Source organism: Mastacembelus armatus, chromosome 15 (assembly GCF_900324485.2).
Source record: "Mastacembelus armatus chromosome 15, fMasArm1.2, whole genome shotgun sequence".
Classification (NCBI taxonomy): Eukaryota; Metazoa; Chordata; class Actinopteri; order Synbranchiformes; family Mastacembelidae; genus Mastacembelus; species Mastacembelus armatus.
In genome coordinates this window covers 12,884,170-12,899,800 of record NC_046647.1, presented here as the reverse complement: position 1 = coordinate 12,899,800, position 15,631 = coordinate 12,884,170, and the positions used below count along the sequence as shown (strand labels likewise).

The following is a 15,631-nucleotide window of genomic DNA, read 5'->3' as shown; positions in this document are numbered from 1 at the left end:
TGAACTTTATTTCAAAATATACGGATTTGCTTTCTTACCCAACTACTTTCACATTAAAACAACTTGTTTTCTGTCTGAGCCCCTCTCTTACTGATGAGCTGTACCTCTGTATGGCTGTGCAGTGGTCTTCAGCTTATCCAGTTTGAAGAAAAATGGAGTTGGATGGGGTGGTATTGTTCCTTCTTTCTTAGAGCCACAACGAGGTGGGTGTGGTTTGGTGAAGAGCTATGTGAGCGACACATATGATTCATAAATATTGTACACCTACATAAAGGAAATAACGTAATTCTCTTACTTAGTTTATTCTTTTCACCTGTTTGGGAACTTGACCAAAGTTGCTGATGTATCCCAAGATTGTGCTCCTTATGAGTGGGTCCTTAGCATCCTGCCGGCCTTTCTGAGCGTAGAAGTATGGATGGAAGGTGTTGACACTTTCTACAGCATCTGGACCTTGTTGCCGATGCCCAAAAATGAGGTCAATCCACAGGTGGAGGTGCGAACTCACATAGTCACTTTCCAAGGCCTGTAGAGTGTGGGAAATTGTGGCACAATTTAAGACCACCTATTCAAGTATTATCAGTTTCAAAATACAGTTACTGTTATTACAGTTGGACCAAAACCATCAGTCAAAGAGTTTAGAAACACAAGAAACTTCTATGAGGATGCACACCCAATCAAGTTATTCAGGTACTCTATGATTTCTTCCAAAAGTCAATTTAGAAGTCCAAAACAACAGGAAGCTGAACAGCTGTGTTATGAGCACATCTTCATGTTAAAATTAAAGAATGATTTGGGTAGAATTAGCCAGAGATTGGTTTTGAAGAGTTAATAAGGAAAAGTGGGCATTATGACCAGCCGTATCCTTGCACCCGATTGTAATAAAGCCAACCTGGAATAACAAAAAACTGAAGAAAAAAAAAAAAACACTAATGAGGATATATTGTCCTGAGTTAATTTGTCTATGGAAGAAAAAAAAAACAATCTTCTAAAGTCACTAATTTTATGAGAATGGTAGGCAATATGAGTAGTTCAGTAGATTACAGAGTGATAACTATCATAGGCGCCCCAGGAATGGAAAAAGGGAGGGTCACACTTTGTAGAAATCCCACCAACAGAGAGAAAAACGATAATATACAATAACCCCACATGGAAAAAAGAAGAAAGAGCTGAGAAAGAAGAGAGAACATTCAGCCTATAAACAGCTGGCAGAAGTAATGGCATCATGAATAAGAAACAGTCTTGTGCCTGCTCTGGATTGTGTTAAATGGGCCTGTTGTCCTTCACTGTCTGTCATCTACACATCAGATACATGTCTTTTCAAGCATTTCTTGGTCATTGTATTTGAAAACAGTGGTACTGAAAGAATCTAACGGACCCAGTCTCAGTGAGATGACTAGAGATAATACACTGAATGAGTAGCTGCTGTGAATAAGATCTGCCTCTTATATTGAGGCTAAAAGAATGGTCTGTAACCAACACCATTACAGCTTCACTGTTACAGAGAATACTTGTAGTGTAGTAGACAGTAAAACAGAGAATCTTCTATGTACATACATCAGCCAGTATTGACAAACATTATTAGGTCTTAAGGGAAAAGTCTGTGTATCTAATAGATCGGACTAGCCAAGTGTAACAGACAAGCCCGGTGAGGTCACTGACCTCTCGATGGATTCTAATGAATTCCTGGGGGTCACCTTTCGCCCACGGAGGCAGCTCCACGTCTCCCAGAGTGGTACCATCCTCCATACAGCCTGTAGAGTTATGGATATACAACAGATATGGCATGAAGGAAACATCACGCTGTGTTATCCTTTGATGAAGGTGTTTTTTGCCACTATGGAGCAACTAGTTCCCTGTTTTGTGTGTATGTCATACATGTGCACCATTAGCACATGATATCTTTAGAGGATACAACTGGCAATATTGTATATTTGTTTTACTGCCATAAAATTCCATGGAAATACCAAACCAAAATAAACTGAGTGTACTAATAAATATTGGGTGTGTAGCCAGAGACCAATGTTCTTTATTCCTCTGTGCCACACATCTCCTTTGTTGTCCAAATATGATTAAGAACACATCAATAAGCCACCCTGTTCCACTGGGTGATGTGTTTCCTCATTATGATGAACATGGGCAACATAGTTTTGTTTTTTATTTTTTCACTCTCAAATACATCATCTGCACTGCTGTAGATAGTCTCAAAACCACTGATGCACTAACTTCACTTCACTTCAACAATGAAGTGCCCAACTGTTTTAAAAAGTACATTTTTAGCCTGTGACCATCTTTAAAGTTTTACATGTTATAGAAACACGTGGGCTTGGCGCTGACAGCCACAGATAGCATGGGGAATTTACCAAATACTGACAGACTAACACATCATTGTTTAAGGTCTTTTCAAGGTATATATCAAAATGCTATCATAATGCTTAAAGCACACACACACACACAAAAACACCTTAATTGGTAGGTCATCCTCTTAGTGATAATTTTAGATACACAGAATATGAGTTTTAAGCCTGACCCAGTTGGATGTGGTTAGAGTTAACCAGGAAGTCAGGCAGGTAGAAGAACTCGGGGATCAGCTCTCTGACGTCTCCCATGTTGTCTCTGGAGGCCGACTCCCACTCCTTCTTTATGCTGTAAAACATCCGCTCTGCGACATCAAACCCTCCCTGTGGGGAGACAAGCCACAGCACTGTCAGACCCCTGGCACACCACTGAATCAAGCTTTGTAACAGGCATATTAATATAGTAGTTTGCCTGAAACGGAATAGTGAACCATATTTTATAGTCTTCATTATATTATGTAAGCAAAAAATATTTGCCACTATTTGAAGGAAGCTTTTCATCTTTCTGTAAAAATTCCATAATCTATGATGGAAATCTCATGAGAGAGAATGTAATTTAGAGTAAAACAATTATCCCAATGAATGAAACTAGCATATATCCTGGTAAACTCAGTTAGAGATGTAAATCCAGTTATGGATATTACGACACACGCGTTATGTGCTTCAAAAGACAAAAAGGCACTGTAATTCACCAGACTAACATCTTTATTGCTTTATTCTGACTATCAAATATGCATGCCTTTTCATTATAATCAATTGGATGGTGTACTGTAAATTTATTACATCTGTGGCTATTTGCATTTGGTTCTTTTAGATGTTTTCTGTAATTATTTGCATATATATTAAAATCTGTCTATAATCTCCTTCCATATGAGGAATAGTGTTGAAACAGGATCTAGAGTGCTGGAAACGGCTCTACAGTTCGTGTTATAGTCATATTATTAGCAAAATTACATTTGAAAATAGAAAAAAATGACACAGTGATGAAAGCCAGTGAGCATTTGGATCTCTGGGTTTTTGCAGAAGGCCTGATACAACACAAACTATCTTCCATTTCTGGAGAAAAAAAAAAAAATCACAACAACACCTGGACTGCCTGCATGCCTTCAATCTATAAAATCACGCTTGATTTCACACCAAATAGACGCGGTCAATGCTGTAGTGGCACTGAATATCTTGTTTCGTAGCTGTCAAAGATTCAGAAATGTTTCATCCCATTTGTCATCATTGAGTAAACTTATAAAAAGTTCCATCATTCAAATCTTTTATTATTTACCTTATAAAAATGTTTGCAATGCTATAGTGAGATAAGAATGCGAGCTTCTGCAACCTGATAGTAGTGTTTAGGTACTACATTTTTGCATACAATCAGTGTATTTATTGTTAGGGTACAAACTAATGAAGTCAGCTAACACAGAGAAAATACTTTGATTTTCTATTCTTTGTTTTGAATAAAATTTTCCTTACCTCCCAAGTCATATCCACTGCTGGGAGTAAGCCACAGAATTTCATATAATATTAACTTTGGAAGAACATAAATATGATAGTTTCCCACCATGAGTCTAGTCTGGATGTGATCCATGGTCTCACCTGCAATGCCTGGAAAGTGTGTGAAAATGGCTCCATCCTAACAAGGAAGGAGGCCACAATGATGGCTGAAGAGTAGTGGGTGCAGTAGTGACATCTTGCTGCTAAATCTCCTAAAGAGCAAAGTATTTTAAAATGACACACTGAGTTTAATAAGTACAATGAAAAGCAAAGGTTGAAGGGGTAAAGTAAGAATCTGAAAAAATACCTTCACTGTTTTCCACTTCTTCATATCTCTGGATAAACATTTGCCTCCTTTTCTCTGTCTGAGCTCCCATTGGCTTAGACAGATCACGGAAGGTTGCAGGATTTGACAGATCAAGCGTCTGTTGAGGACAGAGATAAACTGGGATCAGTATGCTTGGAGCAATCAAACCCTTAACATTTTTATTATCATGGTGCCTGAACCACAATATCAAGGCTATCTCCTTTGTTCAAAACAAGCCCTGTATGTGAAATTTTACCTGTGACTGGTAGTCAGCTAGAACCCAGGGGAACACTGGATACTGCATCAGGTCATTGTATGTCCTCCCAGCAATGGTGTTCAGATGCATCAAATACTCAAAATTACTTATCTCTCCTTTCTAACAGACAAACATAAATAATATAAGGCAGATAAACACCTCTGTAACAACAGGAATAAAACTGTTCGTGAATTATTCTTGATGTTGCGTCTACTTTTGGCAGTCATTCAGTGCTGATGTCAAAGATTAGGAAGTAACAACATCAAACTCAACTCTGACAAAACAAAAACGGATTCAGAGCCATGTTTATTGCATTACCTGCCATTTAACAAGTGCTGTCTTTTCAACCACAGGAGTCTTCCTAAAGCACAATAACAACAAATACTTTGAATTAGTATCAGAGGCTGATCACTCACTAGTGCCTACACAACACAAAGTTTGTTTTTGTTTTTTATGGGGTTTTTTTTCCCTTTTGCTTGCTCTGTTGCCTGGCAACCAGTGTTGAAACAGCAGAGTTGTGAAGCAGCAGAATGGAGGTGAGTTAGTGATTCAGGAAACACAAACTGTGTGTACACAGCTGTAGGAGCAGTTACTGTATGGGACTGAGGTGCTCTACAGTACACAGCATAAATGATATAGAATTATATATATATAAGTATATACTGTTGGTGATGGGTGTAGCACACGATGCTGTCTGTAGGTTGTGAGAAAATATAAAGTAACACTGTAAGCTGTTTGAGTAGAGGAAGTACAGTAACCTTGTACAGTGAGTTTTTAAATGGCATGCAGAGGTTAATGATCACTGGTCGAACAGGAAAAGTAACTTCTTTTACGTTTCTGTCTCAGACAGTGCAGGTTAATTACCTGCTTCATAACTAACAGAAACAGAAACAATAGGTTCTTCTAATTTTTCATTTTCAGTGTCGGTTCAATGTTTCATAGTCAGAAACCCACATTTAAAAGTTGCTCTTTAACAAACCGCTGAGTACAAACAATCAAATGTGTGTCAATCAAAATGCCTTATCACCAACTCATCTACAAGAGTGTGTGTTTGGGTAAACAAAACATTTGTACTAAATGGCAGTGTTGCTGAACACTTCATTACGTACTTTACTCATGGATCACCTATCTAATCTTGATTAATCTAAATTAGGAAAGCGTTCAAGTGAAATCTCTCTCCCCTCTGTGGGCCAGTAACATGGCAATAAAGTCCTGGTGCCAAGACCACAGTTGCTAAGTAACGCTATTAAACAAGAGGAACCTTGACTTTCCCCGTTTGGTGTAGGGAGGCAAGGGAAATGCTCATATACACAAACAGTGCATTCCTGATCTTTCTGCTCGACTTCACCACCGCGTTTTGTGAGACAGGACCACCAGGTATCATCAGTTGAATTTCTACTTTATGACTGAACCTGAAACACAGTTTTAAGGTGTTTGTTTTGTTGCTGTGTTATGTAAAATGTATGTTTTTGGGTTTTTTTTTTTCAACAGGGGTTAGGGGGCTTTGAGGTGGATGGCCAGTTCACAGGAGCTAAAGCTTTTGGTATATTTCTAATACTAAAGTCAATGCTGAAAAAAAGAAGATAAAATATGGTGAGTACAAATCCTCATTTGTGTAGAAAATGAATTAGATAAAAAAAAATTAGACATAGATAATAAAGAATACAATAGAATACCAACTAAAAAATGAAATAGGGACACAAACAGTAAATGGGTTTAGTGAGCAAGGGGGTACTTAAAGTGTATCCAGTGTATCCAATAACTCCTCCCCTCATCCAATAACACCTGACCAAATTATTTTGTAAAACTACACTAAATCAATCATCGTATTTGGCCCAGTGTGTGTTATCTAATTGCAGGCAATAATTTCATGCAATAGTTTTCTATAGGAGGTTATAATGGGAACAAGCACCAGTGGATAACCTCTCTCATCCTGAGGATGATGAATGAGGCGAGAGAGGGCCTTGGGGTGTAACACAGACACAAACAGACACACACCTTGCTCTTTTAGACAGGGAGGGAAAAGAGCGAAGCCCTCATCACACTCCCAACACTCCCTAACTATCATTTATCAAAGTCCTGATTTGACTCTTTGTGCATGTGCACATATACTGTAGTACAGTACATCCATGTACAACAACACATTTGCATGTGGATGACCCACCGACACACACACACACGCACACACACACACACACACACAAACGCACACCTTTCTTGCCTGAAAAGAGCCAAACAGCTCAATCAGTTGAATGGTGAGGGAGCATCAGCACTCATTTATTTTTGCTGTATTACCCAGTGTCGCCTCTCTCCTATTGTTCCCCAGCATTAGCCTTAATTAGAGAGTCGTGCTCTTAAATACCCCCATGGGCAACTCTGGGTGAGGATGCACTAGTGCAGACATAACACTCAGAGACACACATGTACTCACAGACACGCACACATGCCACGCGCACACATACACACACACACACACACAGCTCAAGCTCTCATTCCTCAGAGAGCATGCTTTCTTTACTCCCCCAGGCCATACATAAGCCCTTGTATCTGAATAAATCACATCAGCCTCAGCCTTACACACACATACTTACACATAAACATACACACATTCATACACATAGACATTTATTTTCAATAGTACTATATGGTGGTCTACATTAGATGAGTTATTGTAAACTACCCTCTTGAGGGAAACTATCAAAAAAGTGAAGCTGAGCTGAAATTTTAAACTGAATTTAAATCTGTGTTGCAGTACCATGCCCAAAGGAAAGGCAGCCAAAGGGACAAAGGTCACCCTTAAGATTGCCAAAAAGGCAATACGTATGACCCCAGATGGACGGCGCAGACTCACTCTTAGCAACATGGGAATAACCATCTTCCCAAAGTGCCTCCTCAAACTAACCAATGTGGACGAGTTGGACCTCAGTCGCAACCTGATACAAAAACTCCCGGACACCATTGGGAATTTCTTGTCACTCAGATGGCTGGATCTACATAGCAACAAGCTGGAGTCTGTACCCGAGTCCATTGGAAATCTGGTGGGACTGACCCACCTCAACCTCTCCAACAACCACCTAACCTCTGCAGGTTTACCCTCCACTGTGGGTTTTCTCACTAGCCTGAAGAGTCTCAATCTGGGAATGAACCATCTAGACACTCTGCCTACTACAATGATGGATCTAAGCAATCTCCAAGAGTTAGGCCTGTTTGATAACCTTTTTATCACGCTACCAGACTTTCTGAAAGCCCTATGCAACCTCACTAAGGTGAACATAAAACGAAATCCTCTATCATATGCTCAGGGAGATAGTGAGTGGATGCTGAAGGAAAAATCAAAACCAGAAGAAGATGTGTACCTGGTCCATGAGAGCAGCTTGTGCAGGACATGCCTTAAGAAATGTAACAAGCAGAGAGAAAGGCTTACGCAAGGAAGAGAAGAAGGGGGAGGAAGTGACGTGCTTGAGGGGAAAAGGATAAGGACTTATCCAGGACTGATAGTGCCAAACTCAGTAGGTGCAGTCAATCAGGATGTGTGGAGAATAAGAAAGGTAGAAGAGGAGCCAAACAAATGACCAAAGAGCTCCTAGCATCATCAGAACAAACACAGTCATTTATAAGCAGCCACACAATTTTTAATTATATGTGCATAATATCAATATATGTCAGTTATATTTTGATGCATTTTCCTTTTTAAAGGAAATAAAAAAATTACTACATGTAACTGCTTGAAAATATTTCTGATGGTTGTAATTAACTGATGACACTTACCTGGCACTAGCAATAACATCAGCAACCCCTCTGCCTTTTAATGCTGACACTACTGTGCACAGTCTTAATTGGGAAAGAGAGGAAAAAATAAGGGTCATTGTCAGAATGCTGTTAAAAAAAAACATGGTTTATTTATTAATACTGTACCTTTTATTAGCAGAGATATGGTCTTTATTCAGGAACACCAGGAAGGCTGAGTGTCCATTTTTCATGAAGACCTCAATAGCATTGTCCTGGTAGTAACAGAAAGACGCTGTCACTCTTCAGTCACTGGCACATTGGCATTTGTGTCTAATACATATTTTTTTAATCTCTCGGTTTCTTTTAGGCCTAGACTTACAAACATCTGGAAATCTGATTTCTACTGTACATGTGTTGAGAAAAAATGTAAACATGTAGGGTGAATATATTTCAACTCAATCCTATGCAGACACAAACTGAACACAGGAAGCATGTAAGGGAACATTTAGTTGTCTGACCTCAAAAAGAAAACGCATGAAGCGCGCCTCCTTGATATCCTCATAGAGCCAGCGTCTACAGCTGGCTGATGGCAGATCTTTACTCAGCATGGTAGAAATGAAGGAATCCCTCACACTGGCACACAAAGTAAGAGATATAGACAATCATGGATGACAAATTGACAAAACTCATTGGCTATGTTTATTATTTATCTTTCCGTAGCTGCGCACAACAGTACGATGCACACAGCTGTACCTGCTTGGGTGGTGTTTCCTGCAACAAACATCTCCCGGAGGACTGAGAGTGAATCCCTCACACAAGAACAGGTTTTCTTCCCCAAACAGAAGCACCCCCTCTGTAACTCTGAGACCACTCACCATCACTACACACATCTTAGCCTTAACCTACAGGGGGAGAGCAAAAACAGATACATTAAGGCCCATGTGAGACACACAACACACATCAGCACATTTCTCTCCTGGGACATGACTTGGCAGCAACACTGGGACTTCAGGCTTTACTTGATTGATCATTTTAATCACATATTTTAATCATTATTAAAAAGACACAGTTGAACACTTCATTATCAGTGCTGATTGATGGGGAGGAGAAAACCTGGCTCCTTTTTCAGCAGTGAGACCGCTTCGTACAAGCGCCAGAGCGGAGTCACATGCTGCTTTCAGTGTTGGTTGTAGCTAATGCTAACTGCATTGTGATAATGTGTGGCTAATTCTATTGTCTCCCCTCATTTCACAGTGAGTGTGTGCACCTGGCTGTCTTTCTGTGTTGGCCCCTCTGCAGGCCCTTTGGGACACAGCGCCCAAAAACCATATGGGGCCCCAACATATCCGCAGGCTCTTCACAATTTATACTAATCAAATCAGACTCCCTAACCCCCAGACAAGAAGTCACACTCTTGGTGGAGGAGGAGGCCCTGCCTGGCCATTATTAGGAGAATTAATCACTGCCACACACACAATAGGAAACCTGCTAAGTGATCAGAGCCTCTTGTCTGAATGCACACAATAGAAACACAGGATGATAGATAAAATGCTTGTCATATAAAAAGGGTTAATAAAAGGGTTTTAAGAAGAGTCAAGGTGAGTGGGTCTCATGACAGAGAAATCTTACATTGAACTACATGGTATCATGGAGAGATTTTATGGCAGTTTCCATCAGTGAACAGGCCTTTAACAACGACTAGAAAAAATGTAGAATTTATTGTTATCAAAGATTAAATACATAACAATAAACTTATTTCCTTATCTCCTTACTGTGCTCTGGACAGATACGCGTTATCAGTCTGAGGGTGATTTAGCTGATGATGGGAAGAAGGAGAGAAAAGGAGGACTTTTATTGACTGAGCGCCTAATGTCAGACCATTGATTTCTCCCCACACACATTACTGTCATAATCACACTATTGGTGCTGGCAAGCTAATTATGAGTGGGTCTCCCTTTGTGTGTTACTGTGTGTGTGTATTTGTGTGTGTGTGTAAGTCCGGTTGTGTGTGTGCATTTTTCAGAGTTAATGACTGTGTTCATTTGACAGGAAGCTCAGCAGGACTCATACACTGAACCACTGCAAGACAACAGGACACACTTGCACACTTCACACACTTACTAAGCGGATATAAGACAGCTTGCATCACCTCCTACTGTTTTTATTAATACTTCTGTCAGAAACATTAAAAGCCGCGGCTGGTTGCCGGAGCGATGAGAGTCCCTGTCAACATGCACTTCAGTTTCTAACTCGCTGGAAGAATGAGAAGAGCTGAGCTGGGCCTCGACATTAAAACATTACACTAATGAGGAAAGATGAAATTCTGATAGCAGCGCTGGGCTATTGGAATCCCTTAGTCTACATCAGATAATTACGATTGTGGATATTAGTAGGGTAAGGAGTTGTGCTTGTGTTTAGGCATGTTGTTTTTAGCCCAGCATACCAAAACACCCTGCTGTGCTAGAGTACCTTTTCTCCAGGGTGCAGCTTCTGCAGAATGATGCGTATGTTGGGGCAGTCTTGTGTGTGGGAGCAGGGTGCAGGGGTTAAGGGATCCGGTGGACCCTCACTGACAGCAGGTGTCTCATTCAGCACTGGGAAGAAGGTCAGATGGTCACAGTCTTGTCCTCGATCCTCTTCGTCTTCTTTAGCTTCTGCTCCAACTTCACACAGGATTTTGGGCTCTGTCACAGGGAAACACATTTTTCTACTGAGCTTAAACCCAACACCCACTTTCCAGTAAAAGTAAATAAAAAAAATAATAAACCTGTATCTTCTCTTCTGTTTTTGTTTTCCTCACACATGCCAGTCCTTAAACCCAGACACAGTGTTCCAAGCACCTGTCATAACAACAAGCAGCCTTTTTACATGTTATACACTATTTGAACACAAAAAAAATTAGTCTCCATTTTAAACTAAAAGGTTATACCCATTTGGAGCTTCTCAGAGCTTTTCTGCGGATGCGTGATCTCGTTCGGTTGGGTCCTTCAGCAGCCTCTTGCACCCAGTCCCGGCTCAGCAGCACTCCCGGGCCAGGGCCAAACACAGCTCTCTCCCTCAGCAGCTCAGCCTCCACATGCAGCCACTTGGAGCTCACTCGCTCCCACTCACTGGCTTGTAACTGGGGCACAGAATCAGGCCCAGGACATATTCAATTGTGGCATTTTAAATAACAATTATTATATATATTGGTATATTCATGGTAACATTTCTGTCAAACCTGTAAGTGGTTTGTCTTTATATTCTCAAACATGCTGTGGCCTCTCTGTCGATGTGACTCCATGTAGGACAGAAACTCCTACAAATAAAGGAGAGTAACCTGATCGGTGCAAATGAAAAGAGCAGGCAGGACAATCTCTCTTCTTCCAGCTCATATTGTACATGCACATCAAACGTTCACAGAGATTGTATATTCATAATGGTATTGTTGTTTCCTCATGCAATTACAATGCATTCATACAATTACATCTGTTCTAAATTGCATTCACTGGGCAAAATAAGCTAGTGGCTACAGTCTCACAATAACCCTGTCTGGAAATGTAATCATTTGCTGGTGTGATCTAATTAACATAAACATTAATATCACTGAGCAACGCCACAGTCAAGGACAAGGTAAGTGTGTGTGCCTTTATTGTGTGTATGTGTCGATTAAAAGAGAAAAGAAAAAAAAATAGAAAAACCAAAAACAGAGCTGTGTTGACACTGCAGGATGCTCATGCTCAGCAGACACACTGGGATCATATTCTGACTGTTAACTGCTTCATTAAGCCCATCATCGCAGCAGTGCTCGCTGAGAGACTAGTGAAACAACATGTGTCCATCCTCACAGCTGACCCAGGAAAGCCATTTAATTGACTGAATGAACATGCAGTAACTCTTTATATCGAGTTTTATTTACAGATGCTTATTCTGTGTTTTGCAGTATAACCCCATGAATGCAATAATTGATTTCACGTACAATAAACATAACAACTACTTCTGTAATAGAAGAGATGCAAAAATTGAGATGCAATGATTGCAGAGTCAGCCCATGCATAAAAGTTGACAACAAACTTTGACAAACCCTCCGGAGAATGAAAACTGTTTCTCTAAATGACTGACTGCCTATCCAAATGAGAGGTTGTGCACAGAAACAAATAAAGGAGTAATTTGAGGGGAGATTATAGAAATATTACAGACAGAAAAGAGAGTAATAATGAAGTTTGCGAACTAGAGCCATGTTGTGACAGATAAACAGCAACTCCACGTCATCATCTCCTAATTTCATTCCGTCATTTGGACAAACATAAGTAATATATAGCATTAATTACCCTATTTAGCAGATAGGGACCTCATTGCCTTTTTAAATGCTGCATTAAATACATAACTCATCTCTTCCCTCTGCAATTAACATCAGAACATCACACTCATTTCCATTTTAATAACTTCCCAACAATACGCCACCTTTGATGATAAGGCAACATAATGTCAACTTCATTCTGGGCTGGCAGTGAATGTGTAATGAACTTAACGTGATCATTAGTGCTGTTAATTATCTTTCTAATATGAGGACACAGATATGATTATGGAAACTGCATTCGCTGATGAAATAAATCTTTAGAAGGATTGTAGTGAAGCTTGACTGAGGACACAGCCTGCCTTATCAGTCTCTAAATTCTCATTCATTACCTACAGTCAGCTTTAAAACTCTGTTTTTGTTCAATAAAAATAGGTTTGTGAGACTCTGAGACAATGCTCAGAACTGTGTAGAAATGCATTACTATGGATCCAGTGACTGAAAAGTGACTCTCCAGAAACCCATGACTTGCCAAATAAAGGTCATTGATGATCCAGAAATTAATGAATGACTTGCTTTTATTTCAGGAGAATTGATGGAAAAAAAAAATCAGCAGACTGACTGACCACTACCAATGATTCGAATATCACTGTTGAACACTTGCTACCTGCTGCAACCTACTAAGAACGAAGTGGTGCAACACACTGCAGACAGGGAGAAAGGAAACGTCCCTCCCTCTTCTTCCATGCTTCTCAGATGGAAAAACAATTCATCACCCTCTCTGATAGCCTGTCAAAGACTGATATGATAAAGAATAACATCAAATGAATAATGTTTTCATCAGATTGGTACCACTATAATTGCCAACCCGATTTCTGTGGGCAAGAGATGTGCACAAACAAGAACACACACACTTCGTGGGGATGAGACAGACACACAGACGCGGTAATTTCATGCCTGTGTGCCTGAGTAATATGTCCTCGCTCCCTGCTCCAGATGGCTTGATGTCTTAAGCGTTGTGGGGGAACTAATGATGTGGGCCACGTGTTTCGGGGGGAAAAAACAACAATAAACGTGTCTTTAACCTTCAGCAGCAAACAGTGTGTTGTAGTGAGTGTTCCCATGGATAGGCCTAACAGATATCAATTACTATGCCCACTCAGGGGCAATCAGCTGTGATAATCCAAATCCATTTAAAGAAATAATCAAACACCCCCACAGGGCTGGACGGCCCACAGCACAAACACAGCAGTGACTTTGGGATGGGTGTGTATGCACGGTTCTCTGGGATGCAGGGGCACCTGGGAAAAGGTAATGATCCCACAGTCCTCACTAGGGATGACAGTCACAAGTATACACATCTCTCTGCCAAGAGCGGTGTAAAAGAACCAAACAATGCAGGAGCATAGCATTGTATTTACCTCTACTGTTATTGACTCTTTGCCTAGCCGACTCAAAGCTGAGCGAACAGCGCTGCTGATGATATCGAACGTCTTCTGAGAGCTTCTGGCCGCCTTCTTCTTCTGAGAATCTAAAAAGATATTTTAAAGACAAGCAAAATTTGTATGTAAAGATAATAGATATAACATTCAAGCATCTTCCTCTTCCACAGTTAATAGTGTATTGAGAGCTAACCTGTGTGCAGCAGCCAGGCTTTGTGTGCCATTTCCTCCCACAGTGGACTGATGTCAATCATGCTGACAGGTCGCGTGTCACCTCTGTGGCTCGCTGAGATCTCTATCTTATAGTTTTCTTCAAGCATGTGTTGCCTCTCTGACATGACCTTTGACCAGCAGGCCTCCGCTAAGGACACTAGCTCTTTGTCATCTGGAACACACACATTTGATCTGAAATCTCCAGTGACCCATTAAGACAAAAATCCCAGGCTGGTGTGATGAAAGTAATTGAACGCTCATGTGCTGGGCCTTATACCTGTATTACTGCTTGCTCCATTGCTGAGGCATTCAGAACGTCTTGCTTCGGTAGCATGAGATGAAGATTTCTTTTTCTGCACTTTTTGTGCCACAGACCCAAAGCCTTCAGGGTAGCTACAGAAAAAAAAAAGTTTCATGTGATTTAATAGTGAATGCTTGAACAGTTTGCACAACATGTTTTTCTACATGCATATGGGTTTGTGGTTTGGCTTTTACCTTCCAGATCGTATCAGTAACAGACAATGAAGAAGGCATGTAATAAAGTTCACATTTGAATTGTAAGTTGCCATGAAAACATCCCAGCATCCCATAAAGGTCTGTAACGTCCTGATAACCCTTTCCTTTTCTTCTTGGGAACGCCGTGGTTGAGACAAGAAGTAAAGCAGAACTTTATTGCTGCAGGAGTAAAGGGCGGACACTGTCTTCTCTTTCTGAGTTTGGCCTTTCTCCAAAGCCTAGAAGTACACAACAGATGACCAAAACATCCTGCTACAAATACGTCTGAATTTTGGTGAAGAAAATATCCATATTGAGTATCTATTTGTGTGTGAACTACTGCATGAACCTGTCTCATTGTGTGTTTGTCTCACCACAACAATCTGATCTGCAAGAAAGTTGAGTAAACTTTCCGAGTTTCCCAAGAACATTCCACTGTAAAGTTTCTGCAGCAAAGTTTTAGTAAAGAACACCACATTCTCCATCAGTGTGCCCATCTGTCCTTCAGGCATCTGATTTTTTGAGTCTGAAAGATTAAAAAAAAAAAAAAAAATAGGAGCGATAAACTCATTTGTTGCACATGAAACTGGTCAGCCCAATCTGAGCAAAGAGAAAGTCCTGCATGACAGTTCTACCTTGTAAGTTGAGATGAGTGGTGTTTTCTTCCTCTTGGCCGAGAATGTGAATGATTTCAATGATCAACTCCAGCAGCTCAGTCTGGAAACTCTGTTTCTGTTCTAGTGATGCTCCACTGGGGGAAAACTGGGACATTTATGTAGTTTGTTACTTAGAAAACATAACGAAATGGTTTGGCTTGGAAATAATAACATATATACATAGAAATTGTAATATTTAATGACACTGCCTTCTATTGTGCCGTTTTGACTGCAGGTTAGGCTCGGCCAGCTAAAAACAATCACATCATCATGAGTTCATGGCCTACTGGTGTTCTCTCCTAGCAGTAAATGGTTTTATCAACAGTACCCTGGTCCTGCCCTATTCAGTAACTGAGCAAAGAGTGGCACCTTCTGGAGAAATGAGAGTTTTACAGGATTATAGTACACTTAAGAG

At 40.4% G+C, this 15,631-nt stretch overlaps 2 protein-coding genes across 4 annotated transcripts in view; one reads left to right on the top strand and one right to left on the bottom strand.

Annotated features, from left to right (window-relative positions):
* wdfy4 (WDFY family member 4) overlaps positions 1-15,631 on the bottom strand; it is a 38,109-nt gene that overhangs the window by 5,833 nt on the left and 16,645 nt on the right. For 2 of the 3 annotated variants that reach the window (XM_026309073.1, XM_026309071.2), the window contains exons 36-57: positions 15,196-15,322; positions 14,935-15,086; positions 14,561-14,799; positions 14,343-14,458; positions 14,046-14,237; positions 13,832-13,941; positions 11,355-11,432; positions 11,064-11,255; positions 10,902-10,974; positions 10,604-10,818; positions 8,888-9,036; positions 8,653-8,767; positions 8,321-8,406; positions 8,174-8,236; positions 4,724-4,766; positions 4,406-4,525; positions 4,150-4,267; positions 3,945-4,054; positions 2,528-2,678; positions 1,660-1,751; positions 314-523; positions 105-225 (exon numbers count right to left, since the gene is read on the bottom strand). In XM_026309073.1, the coding sequence (XP_026164858.1) occupies positions 105-225; positions 314-523; positions 1,660-1,751; positions 2,528-2,678; positions 3,945-4,054; positions 4,150-4,267; positions 4,406-4,525; positions 4,724-4,766; positions 8,174-8,236; positions 8,321-8,406; positions 8,653-8,767; positions 8,888-9,036; positions 10,604-10,818; positions 10,902-10,974; positions 11,064-11,255; positions 11,355-11,432; positions 13,832-13,941; positions 14,046-14,237; positions 14,343-14,458; positions 14,561-14,799; positions 14,935-15,086; positions 15,196-15,322 (2,872 nt within the window). Of the gene's footprint in view, positions 1-104; positions 226-313; positions 524-1,659; positions 1,752-2,527; positions 2,679-3,944; positions 4,055-4,149; positions 4,268-4,405; positions 4,526-4,723; positions 4,767-8,173; positions 8,237-8,320; positions 8,407-8,652; positions 8,768-8,887; positions 9,037-10,603; positions 10,819-10,901; positions 10,979-11,063; positions 11,256-11,354; positions 11,433-13,831; positions 13,942-14,045; positions 14,238-14,342; positions 14,459-14,560; positions 14,800-14,934; positions 15,087-15,195; positions 15,323-15,631 lie in introns of all 3 variants that reach the window. The other variant, XM_026309072.2, reaches the window with a different exon arrangement.
* Positions 5,689-8,023, top strand: lrrc18a (leucine rich repeat containing 18a). The gene is made up of 3 exons (XM_026309076.2): positions 5,689-5,782; positions 5,897-5,998; positions 7,158-8,023. Exon 3 carries the CDS (start codon positions 7,162-7,164, stop codon positions 7,975-7,977), a length of 816 nt encoding a protein of 271 aa, XP_026164861.1. The 5' UTR covers positions 5,689-5,782; positions 5,897-5,998; positions 7,158-7,161; the 3' UTR covers positions 7,978-8,023.

Excerpts from the sequence above, each read along its gene's own strand:
- lrrc18a (XM_026309076.2), top strand. The coding sequence starts at position 7,162 with ATGCCCAAAGGAAAGGCAGCCAAAGGGACAAAGGTCACCCTTAAGATT.